Below are 18,263 nucleotides of genomic sequence, written 5' to 3'. Positions count from 1 at the left end.
ATTACTACAGATCACTCGCACCACATTCTATTTACAAAATTCTATGCAGTGAAATCTCTTGACACGTGATGCAATCCTCAAGGCTTAGTAGTAGCATTCATTGAACATATAGTACCTGTACTGTATGTTCTGTAGAAATCATTACGTAACATACACAAGTTATTATTATTATTATTATTATTATTATTATTATAATATAAGAAGTATTGAATTAAAAGCTCAAGATAAAGACGACTGGCGAAATCTAACCAAGGCCCTTTACGTCAATAGGCGTAGGAGGAGATGATGATGATGATTATTATTTATTATTATTATTATTATTATTATTATTATTATTATTATTATTATTATTATTATTGATAAGCTACGACCCTAGTTGGAAAAGTAGGATGCTGTAATCCCAGGGGCTCCAAAATATCTCCTATATAAATTATAAAAACTTTAACGAAACAAGAGGAAGAGAAATATGATAGAATAGTGTGCCCGAGTGTACCCTCAAGCAAGAGAACTCTAACCCAAGACAGTTGAAGACCATGTTACGAAGGCTATGGCACTACCCAAGACTAGAGAACAATGGATTGATTTTGGAGTAAAAAAAGATACTTTGCTGCTTAACAAACATTTGTTGGAGTTGCTTTCATTATGATGGATGCTTGGAGAGTGAGACAGTGTTAGCCAGAGAATTATCGTTGTGTAGGAAGGGAAATGACGTGAAGGCTAGGTGCAAAAGTGACTAGGACTATTTAGATAATATTGTTTCATTGTTTTTGGTTTCCTTTTTATGCCGAGAAACTTTGTTTCAGCCATTAAGAGATATAATGTGTGATTAACTCTGTATTCAAGCATCCAGGATTAGATTTGTGAAATTCTTGTATAGCAGATACATTTAGAAGTATTGAAAGTCAGTAAGGCTAATTTTCTGGAATTTGAATGGGGGTTTTTAGTATTTAAAAGGTCCTAATTTTTAACTGTTGGAAAATCTCTGATACCCAGGTAAAATCACCTTTCCTTTTGACATTAGCATCAGTTAAATGCAAAAGGAACTGCAAGCATTCTGTCCAGGTAGGCTTTGGTGAACATAATTCTGTTTTATTTCATTTACCTTCCTTCAAAGCCAAAAATAAATTTAAGGCCAAAAGTTTGCCTCAATTTTTTATTTTACATGCCTTCTCTAAAACTAGATGAAAGCATTTCAGCAGAAAATATGCATCTTTATGTAGTAAGACCCATACAGTCTTACTTGGATAAACTACAGTTATTAGAGTTAGTGCCCATAATTTGTTTTGTGTGATTAGTGCCCCTAATTGTTTTGCAATTCTAAAGTATGTCATTCCAATTTAAAAATTTGATGACAAGCTCACACGAAATTAGTTCCAAACCTGATATAATGCTTGAAAGTGAAGATACACAATAAGAGTGCAGCTACATCCTTTAACTTTTGTACAAACCTGTTTTTGGAAAGACTTTTGGCAGCAGCTCAATGGTATACCAAGTCGGAGTTTACCAAACCTTAACTTGAAGAATTCTGGCCTGATTATGAAGACAATGGTGGGTTCTAGGTTCCCTTAATGGTGTCATGAGACGTGATCTAAGGAATTTCAAGTTCAATTAATCCATAAATCTTATCCATGAATATATGGGGTTTTATTTAATAGTTGATTTAGGATCGATCAAAAGTATTAAAGATCTTTACTAAACCATCTGGAGTCTCGGATTTCAAACAGTATTTTTAGATGGTTTGTTAGTAGTATGGTAGACCAGGTTCGTAAATCTTAACCATGGTACATTACGTGTACTTATGATAATCTTGTCTCTCCGTCAATGGTGGCCCACCTCAATCAGTGTGGTAGTCTGCAGCGTGAACATTAAGGAAGATTCTTAGAAATAAACAGAATTTTTAATAGAATTTATTCCTATACTTGATTGATGTTCATATACATGTCCACCCTTCTCCCCACTGACTCGTAGTATCAAGTGGATAAGGAACAAAGGGACAACAGAGTATCTAGCATGGCAGTTCTAGGCTTCTTACCACTTACACTGGATTGTTCCAGTCCTTTGTTAAGGGCATGCAGCATGCATTCATTGAAGGAAAAAAAATGAGAAAATTTAAAAATTATTAAAAGTTTTATGGGCAAGTTTCAATTAAACTGAGCTAATAGAGAAGCAGCAGTATGACCATCAGGTGAGTGTAGAAATAAAGAATTTATTACTATTAAAATTCTTGTGAGAGCATTCTTTTCGGTCATCAACTGATCAAGTTCCTAACCGAAAATATTAGAATTGGTAGTATTTTCAAACAATAATTTTTTATTTTTGCCAAGTAATTCATTGAAATTAGATTTTTCCTCTCAGAACCCACCCTTTGTATCGGTTTTATAAATTTCATTATACAGTATTTGTCTTTGGTCTGGTTAAATTTTCTTTTATAACTAAAAAATACTCATCAAAGTCTGTTCTTTGAAGTTTTATAGATTAGGTAGTAGACCAAGCCAGTCATATAACCTCCTTAGCAGAGGTACCACGGTGTATCATAATGGAACAGATATTGCAGAATCTTCCGTTATGTTCCTCTTACCAATTCTCCAGGTGCTATTTTCCAAGAATGTGGATGACTTCTTAATCCGTTCTTTTAGGCAAGTAAGGCTGTATCTGCAAGCAATTAATCCTTATAAAGAGAGAAAAGTAAAGCTTTTCTTCTGCAGACTAAGAAAAGAAGATTCATAATTGTGCCATATCTTACAGGCTTGAGGGCGTACCCTGACGAATCAAAGTCTGGCTGGGTAAATACTTATTTGATGTGACAAAGTTTGTTAAATTTTGTCATTGTTATCAAGATATATTCTCTTTGGATTCTAATGTGGTAGGGCATCTTTTGTCAGCTAGGGATGGTTTCTTATCCTTATATTTATCACTCGGCGTCGGTGACCCTTTTAATTGTGACGCAGATTAACCTTTACTCAATTTAATTACCTTCCTGATGACCCATTAACTCCCATTCTGGCTGTGGGAAGGGATGTAGAACATCCTGTGTAAAGTTTGATTCATTGATTGCTCTTTCCTTAACCTAAGACGACTTATCTCATTTAAACAATTGAAATACTGTACTTGCAATTTGTTTCTGTGTACCTTGTACAAACCATGATGTTTATGTGAGCAAACCATTTTGTTACTTGAGGATATGTTTGTCATATCATTCATGAAGCTTATCGTTGTTGGTGCTGAATGGGCTTCCTAGACCCGTTAGTTGCCATATTACCCCAATATCCGTAAATCATTAACCAAAGGCTTGTTGTCGTAGACAATTGCTCTCTTCTGGATGCAAGATTTCTGTCCAGTTAAAATAAATTTAGGCATCTATGCCATTAGTAGTGATGATGATACAAACAACAAACTTGTTTTACAAATTATGATTTTCAATATAATCCAAGTAAGCTTATGCAGCGCCCTTTTCCTTTTCTGTGCCCTTGCTTGTATTCCTTATTTTACAAAAGAATGAGTTGGATTCATGGGCATAGCAAAGATAGGACTGTTGAATGTGCATTAGGAATGTTTTTATCAATATGAATTCTGCATTGAAGATCCTGGGATATTTTGGGCCATAAAATAAAGCATGTATATATCAATAAGTATGATTGAAATTTTTCTTCTTAGTTATATTGTTTGATTATAACTAAAATACCACTCAAATTTTGCCTTAATTTAGAAAAATAATAGGTAAATCCTGTCCATTTGTGTTAGATTTTGACAGGTTTTATTTGATGAAAATTTAATTTGATCGGCCAAATTTGAGTTCAACTCAGATAGGGACCATTCAGTCAAAATTATTGAGTTTGAAGCATATGACTGTGAATCTCATTATTTCTTGAATTATCAGTGCTTGTCCAAAGCATCATTATGCTTGTTTGAAAAGCCAGTAAATTTAATGTTAGTGATAATTGTTGTGTGTACAGTAGTATTTATCGGCAAAATTGCAGTACAAATGCATGTTGCTGTGTGTCATGTCCTGTAGTATAAACTGAATGAGTATTTTTGAGAATTGTGAAGTTCTTTTACTTAAATATGCTTATTATGTGCACCATATACATGTGGTCACTTAATCATACCATTCAGTGTATCTGTAACGAGTTGAAAATTTGTATCGCAATACTGAATGTTTTCATATCTTTTCAAAGATACTACTCAGTGTATAGGATTATGATTAGGCCTAGAAACTGAGGAGAGAAATCTGGTAATGAAATTCTGGTGACAGTATTGATGGGTAAACTTTTTGGTAAAATATTATGAATTATTTATGGTTACTGGTGTAATCAAAACTTTTACATTAGTGAAATCATCTGTAGAAAAATTACTCTTAGCTGTAGGTTTGGTGAAGGAAATCGAAAAATTAATTTTTGAAGATATATTGTATTACTGTATTCCCCATTGTTTGATTATAGTTGTGTATAATGTAAGTGTAGATTCTTAGTTCCAATTTTTCCTCCTGGAATGATTTTGAGAGCTTCAATATTTTTTCACCCCTTGAAGTTAGACAATTCTTTGATGATGTACAGTATGTTTAATGTTAACCCTTTGACTGTGATAACTTCCCTACCATGAACCAGCTATTTAGGTCTTTAGGCCTACAGTATTTTTTTTTCTTTAGCTATGCAAACTTGTTTTACTTTGAAAGAAATAAGTAACATCCTGACTAAAAGAAAATTTTTTGCTTCAGGTAAATTGTACTTAGTTTTGGGGAAGTTGCCCTTTTATGTCAAAGGCTTAATACATGTTACTTTAGAGTTGTCCTGTAATGTATTTGCATTTTTCATGGTTGCAAACTTCCTTCTAAATAAGGACAGCTATACTTCGATTGTCATAAGTTGGTAAGCTTATTGTGCTCCTTTTTCCATGTCTTTTTGCCCCCAAGGAATTTTCCGTAAGTTTCTCTTGGTTATGCAAGTATAGTACTAATGCTTCTGTTTTGAAAGTTACTGCTAACAGTTTTTAAGTATATAATCAATTGTGATTACTGTATATTCCTTCATGAATAAGGTTTTTAGTCCCGATTTTTCAAATTTATTGATTTTAAAGGTATACTAGTTATTGAATTAGTTGTTGATCATTGCTATTTTACAATCTTATGTTGTATTTACTTTATACTTTGTTAAAAGTAGAACAGTTACATATGAATGGATAGTAAGAGTTTCAATTCTTGTGGAAGTCATTTCAGTTTTTGACATGGTTTCTGTTGAGTACAGTGTATGTAATCAGTATTGTCATGAAAATTTTTGTGGAAATTAAAGCACACTTGTAAAATACAACTCCATGAGAAACAATGGAAAATCCAGGTAGTTCTGGGATGGTATTCACATGCACATCTTATACAGTTTAAAGTATTATCTTGGCCTTTTTACAAGCATGAAGAGGAATGGAAAAGGCAGGATGTAAGGATTTAATTCACATGCACACACTATGCTATATGGAAGTAGTTTGACCATAGTGAACAGAAGGGAATAATTGCCTAAGTCGGACACTAAAAATAGTTTAAGAACAAAACTTTTCTAGTTTGTATCAAAAAGTAGTATTTCTACTTTTCTCTATATCTTTCTAAGAAATTAAGATTTCCATCTCCCAACTAATGAACAGGCTTTATTCTATCCCTCAGCTTAACCAAACCTTGATTCAAAATAAAGACTTGGATTTAACCCAGTTTTTTATGGACTAGTTAATCATTGTAGGAAGTAGTGATAGTTTTTAGAGGATTAATATTATTGCAATGTAAGATATTGGTGTCTTTCTTTGCATTGTATTTATTATTTTAATGATTATCATCCCATCATAAGCAAAGCAATTATTGCTGCTGGATTTTCATGGCTTGGTTATTATAGTGGTTTTGGAACTGAAGTACATGGGAAATTAAAACTAACTTTTTGGCAGATTCATAAGTTGGTAAAGCATATTACATGAGTGATACTCTTCGTTATTATGAAGTACTTTACCGGGATCACTTGCCATTTTTAGGTTTCCAAGGGACTTTTTATATACAAAATAAATTAGCTGCTAGGTTTGAATATTTGAGGTATAAAACATCTTAAGTTGACGTGTTATTAGGGCTTATAATGATAAACTTGTGTAAAAACAATACATGATTAGCTAGTCTTTAACTGTTTCCTTTCCATAACTTGAGTACAGTATTTGACAGTTGGTGGTACAACCTTAATTCAGAGCTGTTGTACCCATCAGTACATGAACAACATTTGATACTGCTAGAGATAGAAGGGTTTGTAAATCCTTTATATCTACAGAGATTGTTGTGGCAAGGTCCCATATTTCAGGTTATTTTTGTACTTTTAGATAAAAGAAAAACTACATCATTGATGCTAGTATCTTTTATATGACATTACTCTAACTCTATATACTACAAGTAGGGCAGTATAAGTTAGTTTCCATTCATTGAATCCAAGATACAAAAATATAGTGTGCTTTACAGACCTCAGCCTGTTTAAAATGGATTATTTGGCACAAAATGGCTTCCCAAGCCTTGTGGCCCAAATTCACTTGATCCAATCCTAATGAAATCAGACCCCAGCTCCCTAAAGGTCGTTCTGACTAATAAGTGTGTTCCTGATGAATATAGCATGCATTCATCTAAAAGTTATATGGTACTGTAAACTGCATCTTGTCAAAATAGATATCCGATTTAAACCATTACAATTAGATAGTCCCCACTCTTTCAAAAGCTTTTATTTCTTATTATTTGTTTCTGTAAATATATTAAAAGGATTATTACGTTTTAAGGAGCAACATTCATCTACCATTGAGCAAAAATGACTGGAATGTCGAGATACATTCAAAGGTTCCAAAAGTATTTGGAGATACCATATTACAGTATTTATAGTTTCATTCAGTCATCACATATAAGGGTATTGCACAATAAAGAATTCTTTCATTGCTTGGAAATTTGTTTAAATGCAAGGTCAAAACAGTTAATTGTAATAGTCATTCCTTCTTCATCATGAGGCTTAATGCTACATGGTATTCTAGAAGTTTTATTCCAGCTGCAACCTATTTGTAGAATGATCTTCTCAATCGGGTAGTTGAATCGGTAGAACTTCAAAAGTTAAAACTTGCTGCAAATGTATTTATGTTGAACAGTCTTTTTGTAGTTTATATAAGAAAGATCTGTTTTCATGTTGTGACTGTTCATAAGATATTTTATTTTAATTGTTCAGTTCATCACTTTCCATAGTTTATTTTCTTATTTCCTTTGCCCACTGGGCTCTTTTTCCCTGTTGGAGCCCTTGTCCTGATAGCATCCTGCTTTTCCAACTAGGGTTGTACCTTAGCTAGTAATAATAATGATAATAATAATAATAATAATAATAATAATAATAATAATAATAATAATAATAATAATAATAATAATAATAATAATAATAATGATGATGATGATAATAAATATACAGTATCTATATGTTGTCCCAAAGTCTACTGTCTTGACATTTTTAGTAACTTTAAAATGTTTGTGCACATACTTGGGTATTTTTGGAACCAAACTGATTGTCCAAGTTATTCTAATTCTTTTGCTATCCTTCCATTCTTCACTAAGTTATATTTTCCTTTTCTCTAAGATCTGATTCTTTGAGGAAGCCCTGCGAATTATTAGAAATGTATCTCGGTGATCTGGTAAATATTAACTGTAAGGTTGGTTAGGCTTTGGTTATTCTGATTTAAATCATATTGATGTTTGTTAAGGACAATTGGTAGGGTATTTTCCTGCTTAAGAATAGATTTTGATCTTTGGCAGTAAGATGACAAACTTATAAACTTCAGCTTTAGATGCAAAAAGGTTTAAAGACCACTTGTGAGTGGTAGAATCAAAGGCTAGACTATTACACATTTACTCTGTAGCCTAGCGATGAAACATATGCACAGATAATTAGTGTGCAAGTCACCGCTCCACCCAAGCTAGCACCAAGGAGTACCAAGCAATGGTTGCTTACTATAACTCAGCAAGTTGTACAATAGGCCCCTTGAAAGCCCTCCCCATCTTTTAACTCTCAACAAAGTACATTAATAGTTAATATACATCAGAAGAGGAGGCCAACGTATGGGAAGTTTCTTTACTTTTATTCATGTATGTATTGTCATGGATTATCTAATGTAGGTGAATGTAGATATTATGTCAAAATTTATGTCCGAAATGCAATGGAAAGATCATATTTTGAATAAGGACGTAGTGGAGAGATCGAGTACCTGGAGATTGTAGAGAGTAGAAAAATTTAAGTGGTGTGGATAGTTGATGATAAGTATTAGGAATAATTCAGCTGAGATGCATTAGCTACGAAAGGACAAGGAAGCAGACTATTAAAAGGACTAGGAAACTTAGTACTGTGCATTATAAGGAATAGTGGAAGACCTAGATCATATGGGAGTTTGCATAGAAAATACTTTGAACAAAAGAGTAGAGAGAACTGAAGTATAAACATCACAAAAAGGAAAAGGTGACATCACGTAGAAGAATTAAGTGGTTAGATAATTATAGTAGAAACAAAATCATAAATAAAGACAAGTGTTTAGACGAAAACCTGATGGAACAGATGATCATTTAGCCAGTAAATGCGTATGACAGAGGAGGGGAGTAGCACCTTTTTCAAGGTTTTTAATCTTAAAAATTTAAAGATTGTCATAGTAAAGATGAGATAATGTATCATTTTTATTATTGTAACTTACTAATCTACAATCCTGGTTGGAAAAGCAGGATGCTATGAGCCCAAGAGCTCCAACAAGGAAATATAGCCAAGTGAGGAAAGGAAGTAAACTATGTTTGAAGTAACAAATACTGAATATAAAACATCTTCAGATCAGTTTCTTTTCTAGGGAGATCATTACCTGAAGATTAGCTTGTTTTCTATGCCAAACCTTATATTATGAGATTAGATTATGAAAAGTAATGGGCAAGGGACGAGTGACTCGGGATAGAAGAATGGTGTAGGGAAATTTGGAGATTAAATCATTTATAATGATTGACAAGTAGGGTAGAGGAAATACTGTGATTAGAAAGCAGACAAATTTTAATTTTATAAAAGAACTATATACTGTGATGCAAATAAGGAAAGTAAAACAAAGGATATCATAAAGTATACAGACAGGAGACTTAGACTATATATAGAGTTCTGTAAAAGTTTCCCGATTAGTCAACCTTTCCTGTGAAGTATACTTCGTTAGCTTTTTATATACACACCATTAGAAAAGGCATAAAGTATAACTAAGGACAGGTATTGGCTACATTGATTTATTTTACATCACAATGCACACTGTTAGAGAAGGCCATGCAAGAAAAATATGTTGATTTTGAAGGCAGCAAGTTTTTATAGGTTACGTTAAGGTTAGAAACCCAGGAAGTGGCACCCTGATTCTTTTGTCATTTCTCAGCTAGATGAGGACACAGTGTTTGTGGATGGAGAAGTAGTAGGCATAGCTTGTGAGAAAGCTATACCTTATGAGCACTTGTCACAAAGCAAAAACTACCCTGCCTTAAAAATGAATGGAATACCGATTGAATTGATAATTAATAAAATGAAATAGAAATTAATCTCAAGTAGAGAAAAAATGATGTAACCCAAGTGGGAAAGCATTATAAACCAATACCAACAAATGATATGCAGTGTTTTACAGAAAGTAAGTAACTTTGTTATATAAAAAAATATTGTATGAAATAAAAATACTGATGAAATAAGAAAATGAAGTTAGTGCTGTGCAGAGAAATAAAATTTTCCTGGAAGAACTACAGAATTAATTTACTAGTAGTCTACACAAAAGGGTGAGGTTGAATGGGTATTGTACCTTATGCAGTATTGAGCATGCATAGTACACACACACACACACACACACACACACACACACACACACACACACACACACACACACACACACACACTCTCTCTCTCTCTCTCTCTCTCTCTCTCTCTTTTTTTTTTTTTTTACTTGGGTTTCTGAGTTGGATGTAATAGAGCAGCACATTGATAAACAAAGATTTGTTAGAGAAATTAGTGGGTCTGAAAGTGGACAATGGAAAATAGTTGTGATTTTAGGGTGAATACAATACTACAGTATACTGTATCATGTTTCGAGAGTAATGTGGTACAGTAGGGTCCCGAATTATGCGAGAATTTGGTCGATTAATGACCTCGTGTAAATGGAAAATCGCGAATTTCGAAACTCACAACAGAAATAATTCCATTGTGGCCATGGCAACCAGCAATTTGCCTATTCAAATGTGTTTACTACCCATTTCCAATACTTTCTTTGTACTATACTGTATTTCTTTATAATATCAAATTGTTTTTGTAAATAAATAAAACATTTAATATACTTTAAAGTTCTAATAACTTGAAAAATGGTTAAAATTATAACCAGGATAGGTGTAAACACCATATATTTCCCGTTACAACACAACCCAAAATACAGACAAATTTTAATGTTTGTCATATCTATTGTATAATACAACTGGTGAATAGCAAAACCATCACTCTATAGACTAGCTTGTTGTATGATTGAAAATCCAGAATTATCAAAATAAAGGCGATTTTATATCATGCGTTTCCTAAACACGCTAAAAAGCACAATAGAAAACGACAACCAATGTTTTGTTTACGTTTAACTCTGCTCACAACGAAGAAACAGACGCATTTATACATCTGTGTTTTTGAATTGACAGCAATTTTACCAAGTATAGATTATATGTTGAATTTGTTATTACCAATGTTCTAATTATTTTTTATTAGAACTTTCAAATAAATGAAATGAATGCCATTTATGAAATGTTTTTCTTTATGATGCCGCCTGAAACGGAAACCTTCCATTTGTTTACGCTCCATCTTCGATCATAATAAACAAACGAATGCATTAAACACACATGATCTAAGTCATAACTAATGATATTACAAACATTTAGTAAACATTATGTTATTACAAATATTTTACTTACCGTATCCATATAAATTCCTAAATTCGTAGCAAAGCTGGAATTTTTTTTCCTTATGCGTTTAATCCACAATAGCAAACTGCCGCTAATGACAGAGTGATAACTTACGATAATTCTAAACTGTTACGAAAGATAATTGTCCTTTCCATATCCAAAATACTTTTCCTAACTTCAGTTATAAGTCAACTTGTACCCACCTCAATTATGGATCCATATGCAAAAAAGGTAAAAGAAGAAAGTACTAGGCCTATTTTTAAAGTCACCGAACAATTAGGTTACCGCTATAACGTTCGATGTGAGAGAGAGAGAGAGAGAGAGAGAGAGAGAGAGAGAGAGAGAGAGAGAGAGAGAGAGAGAGAGAGAGAGAGATGGTTTTAAAGTACTAAACAATAAATATGATAGGTTATAACACATTGGTGTTTATGTAATATTAACTGTATAGATGGTTTGAATAAGTTAAGAAATGGTGTAAACAATTCTTTGCTATTGTATTCGCGCGGAAGCTAGACATCAGCTGATGTGATCACAGCCAAAAGTGAAACAAAAATAAGTTAGCAATACTCGATTTTTAAAACACACCCGAAATTTTACAACATAAGTACATGTTTTATTATAGCGCAATTGACATTTAAAGAGTAAAAATTTTCTGGAATAGAATGGTGTTTCCTAAAAAATAGTGGTTTGCGGACGAAATCGGTTACCGTATTTTAAGCTATGATTGAAATGGATGTATACACGGTATAATTTTTTCGTTTTGTATTTAATTGACACTTCAAGAAAACCGATTTTGGTTTCTTCATCTATTTGTAAGTATTGTATAACGAGAGAGAGAGAGAGAGAGAGAGAGAGAGAGAGAGAGAGAGAGAGATATTATGACGCAGAAGGTTACAGACCTAGAACAGGGGAGGATGAAGGTGGGGGGAGTGGTGAGATAGGCTGGGTGGACTCGCAGGGGAGACGGTAGGAGACGGGGGAAGGGGGGATTTGGTTGCCAGTGGCTAAAAATAGATTCTGAAAGACGGTAAAGGGAAAAACGAATCCCATCGAATAAACAGAATAAGGAAAGGGAATAAGATTCAGAGGAATAATAGATATAATGGAATGAAAATGACTAGATGGTGTTAGTTGTGATAAGAATAATTTAGATATTTGAAATAAGAGTGTCTGAGGAGGTATAGAAGGAATTCGTGATAAATATAGAGGAATATCAAAGGATACAGTTAGTTTGCATTAAAGGGTTTGTTATCGTTTATCGGCAGTGAATAGCCTAAACTTCGGTAACGAGCCGTCAATATTTTGTCATATTTTAAACAGTATACATTTGATTTGCAAACATTGGTTTTGTAGAGTAGACGGTAAAATAAAATCTAGAGAGAGAGAGAGAGAGAGATTTGATGGCAGAAATATCTCTCTCTCTCTCTCTCTCTCTCTCTCTCTCTCTCTCTCTCTCTCTCTCTCTCTCTCTCTCTCTCTCTCGCTAGATTTTATTTTACCGTCTACTCTACAAAACCAATGTTTGCAAATCAAATGTATAGCCTACTGTTTAAAATATGACAAAATATTGACGACTCGTTACCGAAGTTTAGGCTATTCACTGCCGTTAAACGAACCCAGTCTACTCGTGAAAACCTTGAACGCCCAGAGGGAAAAATAAGGCTTTTAAATATACTGTACTAAACAAAAATAATGCTTTAATATACCATCATTAACACTACCATTACAATTATCGTAAGGTTGGAGAAAGATAAAGATTGCCGAGAACGTAACCACATTTCTGTTTACATTTTGTCAGCTGGACTCGCACAGTTAACAGTTGATTTCATTGTTGGTGTGGAATTTTATCCTTAAATAGGCTATTCATTATGAAATTATGTTAATGAAATGTAATGTTAATATTGTTTTGTAACTTTTATTATAAATCACCGTATTTAGGGCTACCAATATACTTAAAAAGACTATAGATTTGATACATTTTGTAGTGCTTGACTCGCGAACTTTGAACAGCCTCGTGGATACAGAAAATTTATTTTTGAAAAATAGCGATCGTGGAAAAGGGGAATCGTGTAATTCGAACACGCTTAATTCGGGACCCTACTGTATTATAGTGGCATAGAATTATAAATTTTAAATTTAGTAAAAGATTTCAGTTCTGTTCATAGACTCAGAAATTGATATAAGTATGTAAATGTTTGATGTTGGTTACCCTCAAAATTTGGGGAAGTGCCTTGGTAAATACTGTAGATATATGTAAAAGATTTAATTATTTTAGGAGAATGGTTAGTATATATGGGTAATCAACTAGAACACTTTTAGACTTGGAGAAATGGGAATTTGTTTGGCAAGTTGATAAAATATTATGGACTGGGAAGATCTCATCGGTTGTCTAAAGAGAATACTTAATTCAGATATATGAAATCCTAATTTGTTTAGTTATCGAACATTAAAATTAGTGTTGACCATCAGGCGCATCAAGCATAATTGTTTGTGTTAATTTTTGATGTGTAAAATGCAGAATTTTATTTTGCTTAAATCTAATTTGAATAATAATAGGGAACGGGTAACATTACCTTTTAGGTAGAAGTAGCAAAGGGAAAAGTTAGTAGTGTAGTATTTTATTTCTGTGAAACTCCTAATGTTCATACTGCTTCTCTTGAAGCTTTTTTAAATAACAATGTCTACCCTAAAATTAATAATTTCCAGTTTTCTTTCCTTACAAAAAAAGCCCCCTCCTTCTATTCAAGTATTGAGCTAATCTGGAGGTTGATGGGAACTATCTAAACATAGGTACCCCATAGTTCCATTGTAATTTGTTATCTTGTTTTATATATGAGCGTAGGTTGTTTTTGGTACCTGCAGTGCAGATTTTTTTTTTTAGGTTTAATATAGTAAGGTAACGTTTTCTGAAATTGCTATACGTAAATGCCAGTGAAAGGAGTTCAAGAGACTATGAAAGCTATATGCTGTATATTTGATAAAGGCTATACTTTGTCATCATGGTGTATCCAGCATATTTGTCAACACCGAATGAAAGAAGAGAGTAACTAAAAAGTATCATTACTCTTTGGTTGTGAGAGTCTATTACAAGGTCTGTAAACCCTGGGGAGAAGAGTCTACTGGGGTCTCCCAGGGCTCTTGATATGCATGGTTTTGCCTCAAACATTGCTTTTCACAAGAACCACCTGGTATTTCAGGAACTTAGAAGAAGAAAACTACCTTTCCTGTTCACCATTTGAACAATGGTGCCTACAAAACCCTAGATATATGCTCTCTAGACCTGGTAGTGACTGCCCAATAGTTGATTTTAGAAAATATGCTTTTGTAGCACTGTTGCCCTAGTGTCTTGTTATTTATACCTGATGTGGGATAGGGAGCCCATGCAGGCATCCTTATAAATAATTTCACTTTAAAAACCCTAGCCAAATTACCTAATAGCTCATATTTCTCGTGTCCATTTACATTAAACAACCTTCCCAACTTTATCAATTGGTCTAGAAACTATGATTTTGCAGCACAAGTAACCCAGTGTTATTTCATGTTACCTTGTGTGGGACCTGAATGTAAGTGACCTTTTACCCCCATCCTTATTCTCGTGGCCTTGGGAGTATTTGTACTGTTGGACACTCAAGCAGGTGGGGACACCTCTTTGTATCATGCATTATTGAATTTAGATATGATTTTTCTAACACTGTACTTATGATTCTGTTTGAAAGGGTTCTGCTTTCTTTGTCGGGCATGGATAATGTCACTCATTTTCATGTTGCTTGAGGATTTAGGTATGCGCCTACCTCTTATCAGAACCGGGCATGACCTTTCTGTGCCGAGGGTCAAACAAACGCCCTTTTTCTTCCATTGGGACTTTATACCAACTAAGGAAGACTCCCCATTAAAATGGCAAGGGTTTGTAATCATGTAGGAACAAACTAGAAACTCTAAAGGCAATTTTTATTTTTCCTAACTTTATAAACCCAAGTACATTTTAATTAAATTTGATGCGTCTGCCACGCCGCAAGTCCTGACCAAAAGACAAAGTGGCGATGTGACGATAGCATTGCTTCACCAGTACGTTGGTGGAAGAATGGTGCACCCATGCATTGTTGCCATGTCCACCAGTTTTTTCGTCGATATGTTCGGAACAAAAATGTGCTAAGCGGTTATCCGTTGAATTACCCAGGATTTTAGATAGGAAAAATACAAATTACCCCTAAAACCTGTAGTTTTATTGATTTAAGTTGTTACTTCCTAAATTCTTTACTTCACTAACCCACCTCCATCAGAGTGTAGGAGTCAACACTACACAGAAATAAACTGGGTTTTTGTGATTTAGTTATTAGCTCTACAGTATTCTCATTGATGTTCATATTTTGTCCCTTCTTTCTTACATACTATTGGTGTCAAGAGGCTACTGATCTGGTTTCAACTTTGAGACTAAAAAGACACTGAAATTCTTGTATACCATCATTTAGATAGTTGCCATCAACTTCCTAATTGTCTGTACTTTACTAGAGAGGGAGGAATTTTGCAAGGAAAGAAACCTTGAAAGTTCTAATTTTATGGTAGACGTTGGCATTTATATGGTTTTGTGAGAGAAGCAATATGGTTATCTGGTGAGTATAGAAATAATAATTTTCTTGATTCTATTTTTCCTCCATTTATGATTGTTCATTTACTACTGGATTTTTCTTGTTTCTTTAAAAGGCTATTTATATTATTTCATGCTAGGTAAGGAACTTTTTTTTTTTTTTTTTTTTTTTTTTTTTGCAAATATTTTCAAGTTATTGGTATAGCAAGTTTATGTTTTTCTTAAGATTAGACAGCACTTTCTTAAATCTTTCATGATACAGATTTTCCCATTCATGAAATCACGTCATTTACCATATACAGTAGTCCCTTAATGAAAAACTAAATAAATTTTGTTCTGCATTTCTCATTATTCTTAGAAAAGTATTTCAAAGAGCAGAGATTCCTGTAATCTTATCTTTGACATGATCCTCATTATTATTTGTAAATTAAAGTTAGATTACATCATCTTCTGATGTAACTTGCCTTTTCCAGTTGCTTTTACATCACCTTCTGATGTAATTTGCCTTTTCCAGTTGCTTTTCATTTTGATGTTTTGAATGTTTCCAGATTTATTCCAGTCTTACTCTGATGTACACTAGTGTATTTGATATTTTGTTAAACTTTATCGAATAGGTTGTATTTTAGTTAATGATAGTGAGAGTATTACAGCAAATGAGAATTTCCTGCGCATACTGGTAGAGTATTTGGTTTTACATAAGAATACAGTTTTAAAAAATGGGTCCATGTTCAAAATATGTTTGTTGCAGGGTGATCTACACAACGGTAGGAAGGTATGATTTGATTAACTCAAAATGCTGACAGTTCCTGATTCTGGTAACACCAAATGTCCTTGTTCAGCTTTTTAGCTCAGGAAATCTAACAGTGTAATTTTAAAAAAGTAGAAGGCGTGCATTAATCCAACTTTTTAGTTATCAGCCATCGTGTAGTTCTATTTGGCAAGAACTTAATTTTTTGGAGAAATATTAAAGACTAGTCTCAGAGGGGTAATTAGTTTGGAACTACGTTCTTTCACAATGGAATACATGGCTGATTACTGAAGTGTCGCAGGGACTCTCATTGCAGTATAATCCCCTTACTTCCTTCATCACATTAATGGAACAGGTTTCATAAAGCATGGTGGCTGGGAGCACAGTTAGCTTCATCATATGTGGCATGTTTTAACTTTTTTTTTCATGCACATGCTTTTTTATGTATTCTAGTAAACACATAGAGTGCTATGTTTTATTTGGTGTGGTTTTACGATGGTTAGTGTAATCAACTTTTTTCTATTTCATTGGCTGTGGGATGGTTTTTCAGTTTGTAGGTGTTCTTTCTAATATCTAATGATAATGGATTGTCCATGAGGAGCTGTTCACAATGTCTTATTTGATCTGATATTCTATTAAAAGCAAAAGACACCCAATTTTGCTAAAAACGTTTTATTGGTGTATTTTTCCATCATTGAAGGTTTTTTTTTTATATGTTCTTGCATTCAAAAAGTACCTTTTTTAGTTCAAATTTTAAAATTTCCCTTGATAGTGTTTGCTTGTAATATTTTATTTCATTTGAGTTAGGCCAAGCCTTGTATTTTTCAAAGATATATTTTGGGATTTAGTGTGGTATTTTAAGAATGTACCTGACTTGAAATTAAGATATTAGTGATAATACCATTGTAAGTGGCTCCCCAATTTAATCATGATCAGTTATTAATCTGGAACAGATATCTGGTGGGACTGTTTTAAGATTGTTTGCTGAAGTTTCTCGAGCAAATATTTTATGTGGTGGAACTGTCACTGTCCTAAAGATTGTTTTCTGGAATAGCTCTTGCCTCAATCTGAGAGTGAAAAGGGGTCCTGTGTATTTTGAGGGGGTAAGTTTTTGTTGTTGTTGAGAGAGAGAGAAAGAAGGGGAAAGGAGTTGTGTTTTTTTTTTAAGTGGTTGGTTGTCTGGAGAGAATTCAGGATGAGAGATTGATGAAAGTTCTAGTTTTCATAAAAGTTGTGTATGGCACTGTTGAGAAAAGGGTTTTATTTGCTGGTGTGCAGGTGTATAAAGAGGCATGCACTCTTCCACAATTGAGCATTTAAGGTAGTGACTTGTTTTTTGTTTACATTTATTGTATGCAGAGTCCCAAATGTTAGGAGAAATAACGTTTAAAAAGAATTACAATTCGTACTGCTACACCGACAAGTTCACACATGAATGTTCAGATGTACTGTTATGTCAGTCCTCCATGTTTCATTTTCGTGTATATATTTCATGACATGTCTGTATACTGTACAGTACTTATAATTGTTTTATATATATATAGGAAGGTGTTAACTATTATCACACACTTAGTATAGGTTGGATGATCATGTTAGTTTACTGTTGCCATTCGTGGAGTTACCTGGCTCCATATTTTATAAAATTAATAGTATTTACAACAGTTACTGGGAAATAATCTTAATCTTTTGTATAATATGTCATGATTGTTTTGCTCAGGTGTTACTCTTTTTATCTTTATGTATTCCATATGTCTTTTTAAATGTTTTAATATTGTTGGAGACTTTTTGTGTGTGTGTGTAATTTACCATACAGTATTTGAAAAAAGGGGCTAGTTAGTGCGAGAGACATGAAACAGCAGTGTGACTTTATAATAAACTACATGGGAAGAAAAAGTCGTACTTCATACATATTTTAAGTTTGTTTTGAAGATCCAGTACACCAATATATCCAGGGTTGACATTTTTAT

At 33.4% G+C, this 18,263-nt stretch overlaps 1 protein-coding gene across 1 annotated transcript in view; it reads left to right on the top strand.

Annotated features, from left to right (window-relative positions):
• shi (dynamin-1 shibire) overlaps nucleotides 1-18,263 on the top strand; it is a 227,030-nt gene that overhangs the window by 170,815 nt on the left and 37,952 nt on the right. Inside the window, exon 19 of the mRNA XM_068392510.1 lies at nucleotides 16,297-16,320. Within this exon, the coding sequence (XP_068248611.1) occupies nucleotides 16,297-16,320 (24 nt within the window). The remainder of the gene's footprint in view (nucleotides 1-16,296; nucleotides 16,321-18,263) is intronic.

Source organism: Palaemon carinicauda, chromosome 18, assembly GCF_036898095.1.
Source record: "Palaemon carinicauda isolate YSFRI2023 chromosome 18, ASM3689809v2, whole genome shotgun sequence".
NCBI lineage: Eukaryota > Metazoa > Arthropoda > Malacostraca > Decapoda > Palaemonidae > Palaemon > Palaemon carinicauda.
Note: the sequence above shows the minus strand (reverse complement) of the source record. Positions and strands in the feature narration are given on the sequence as shown.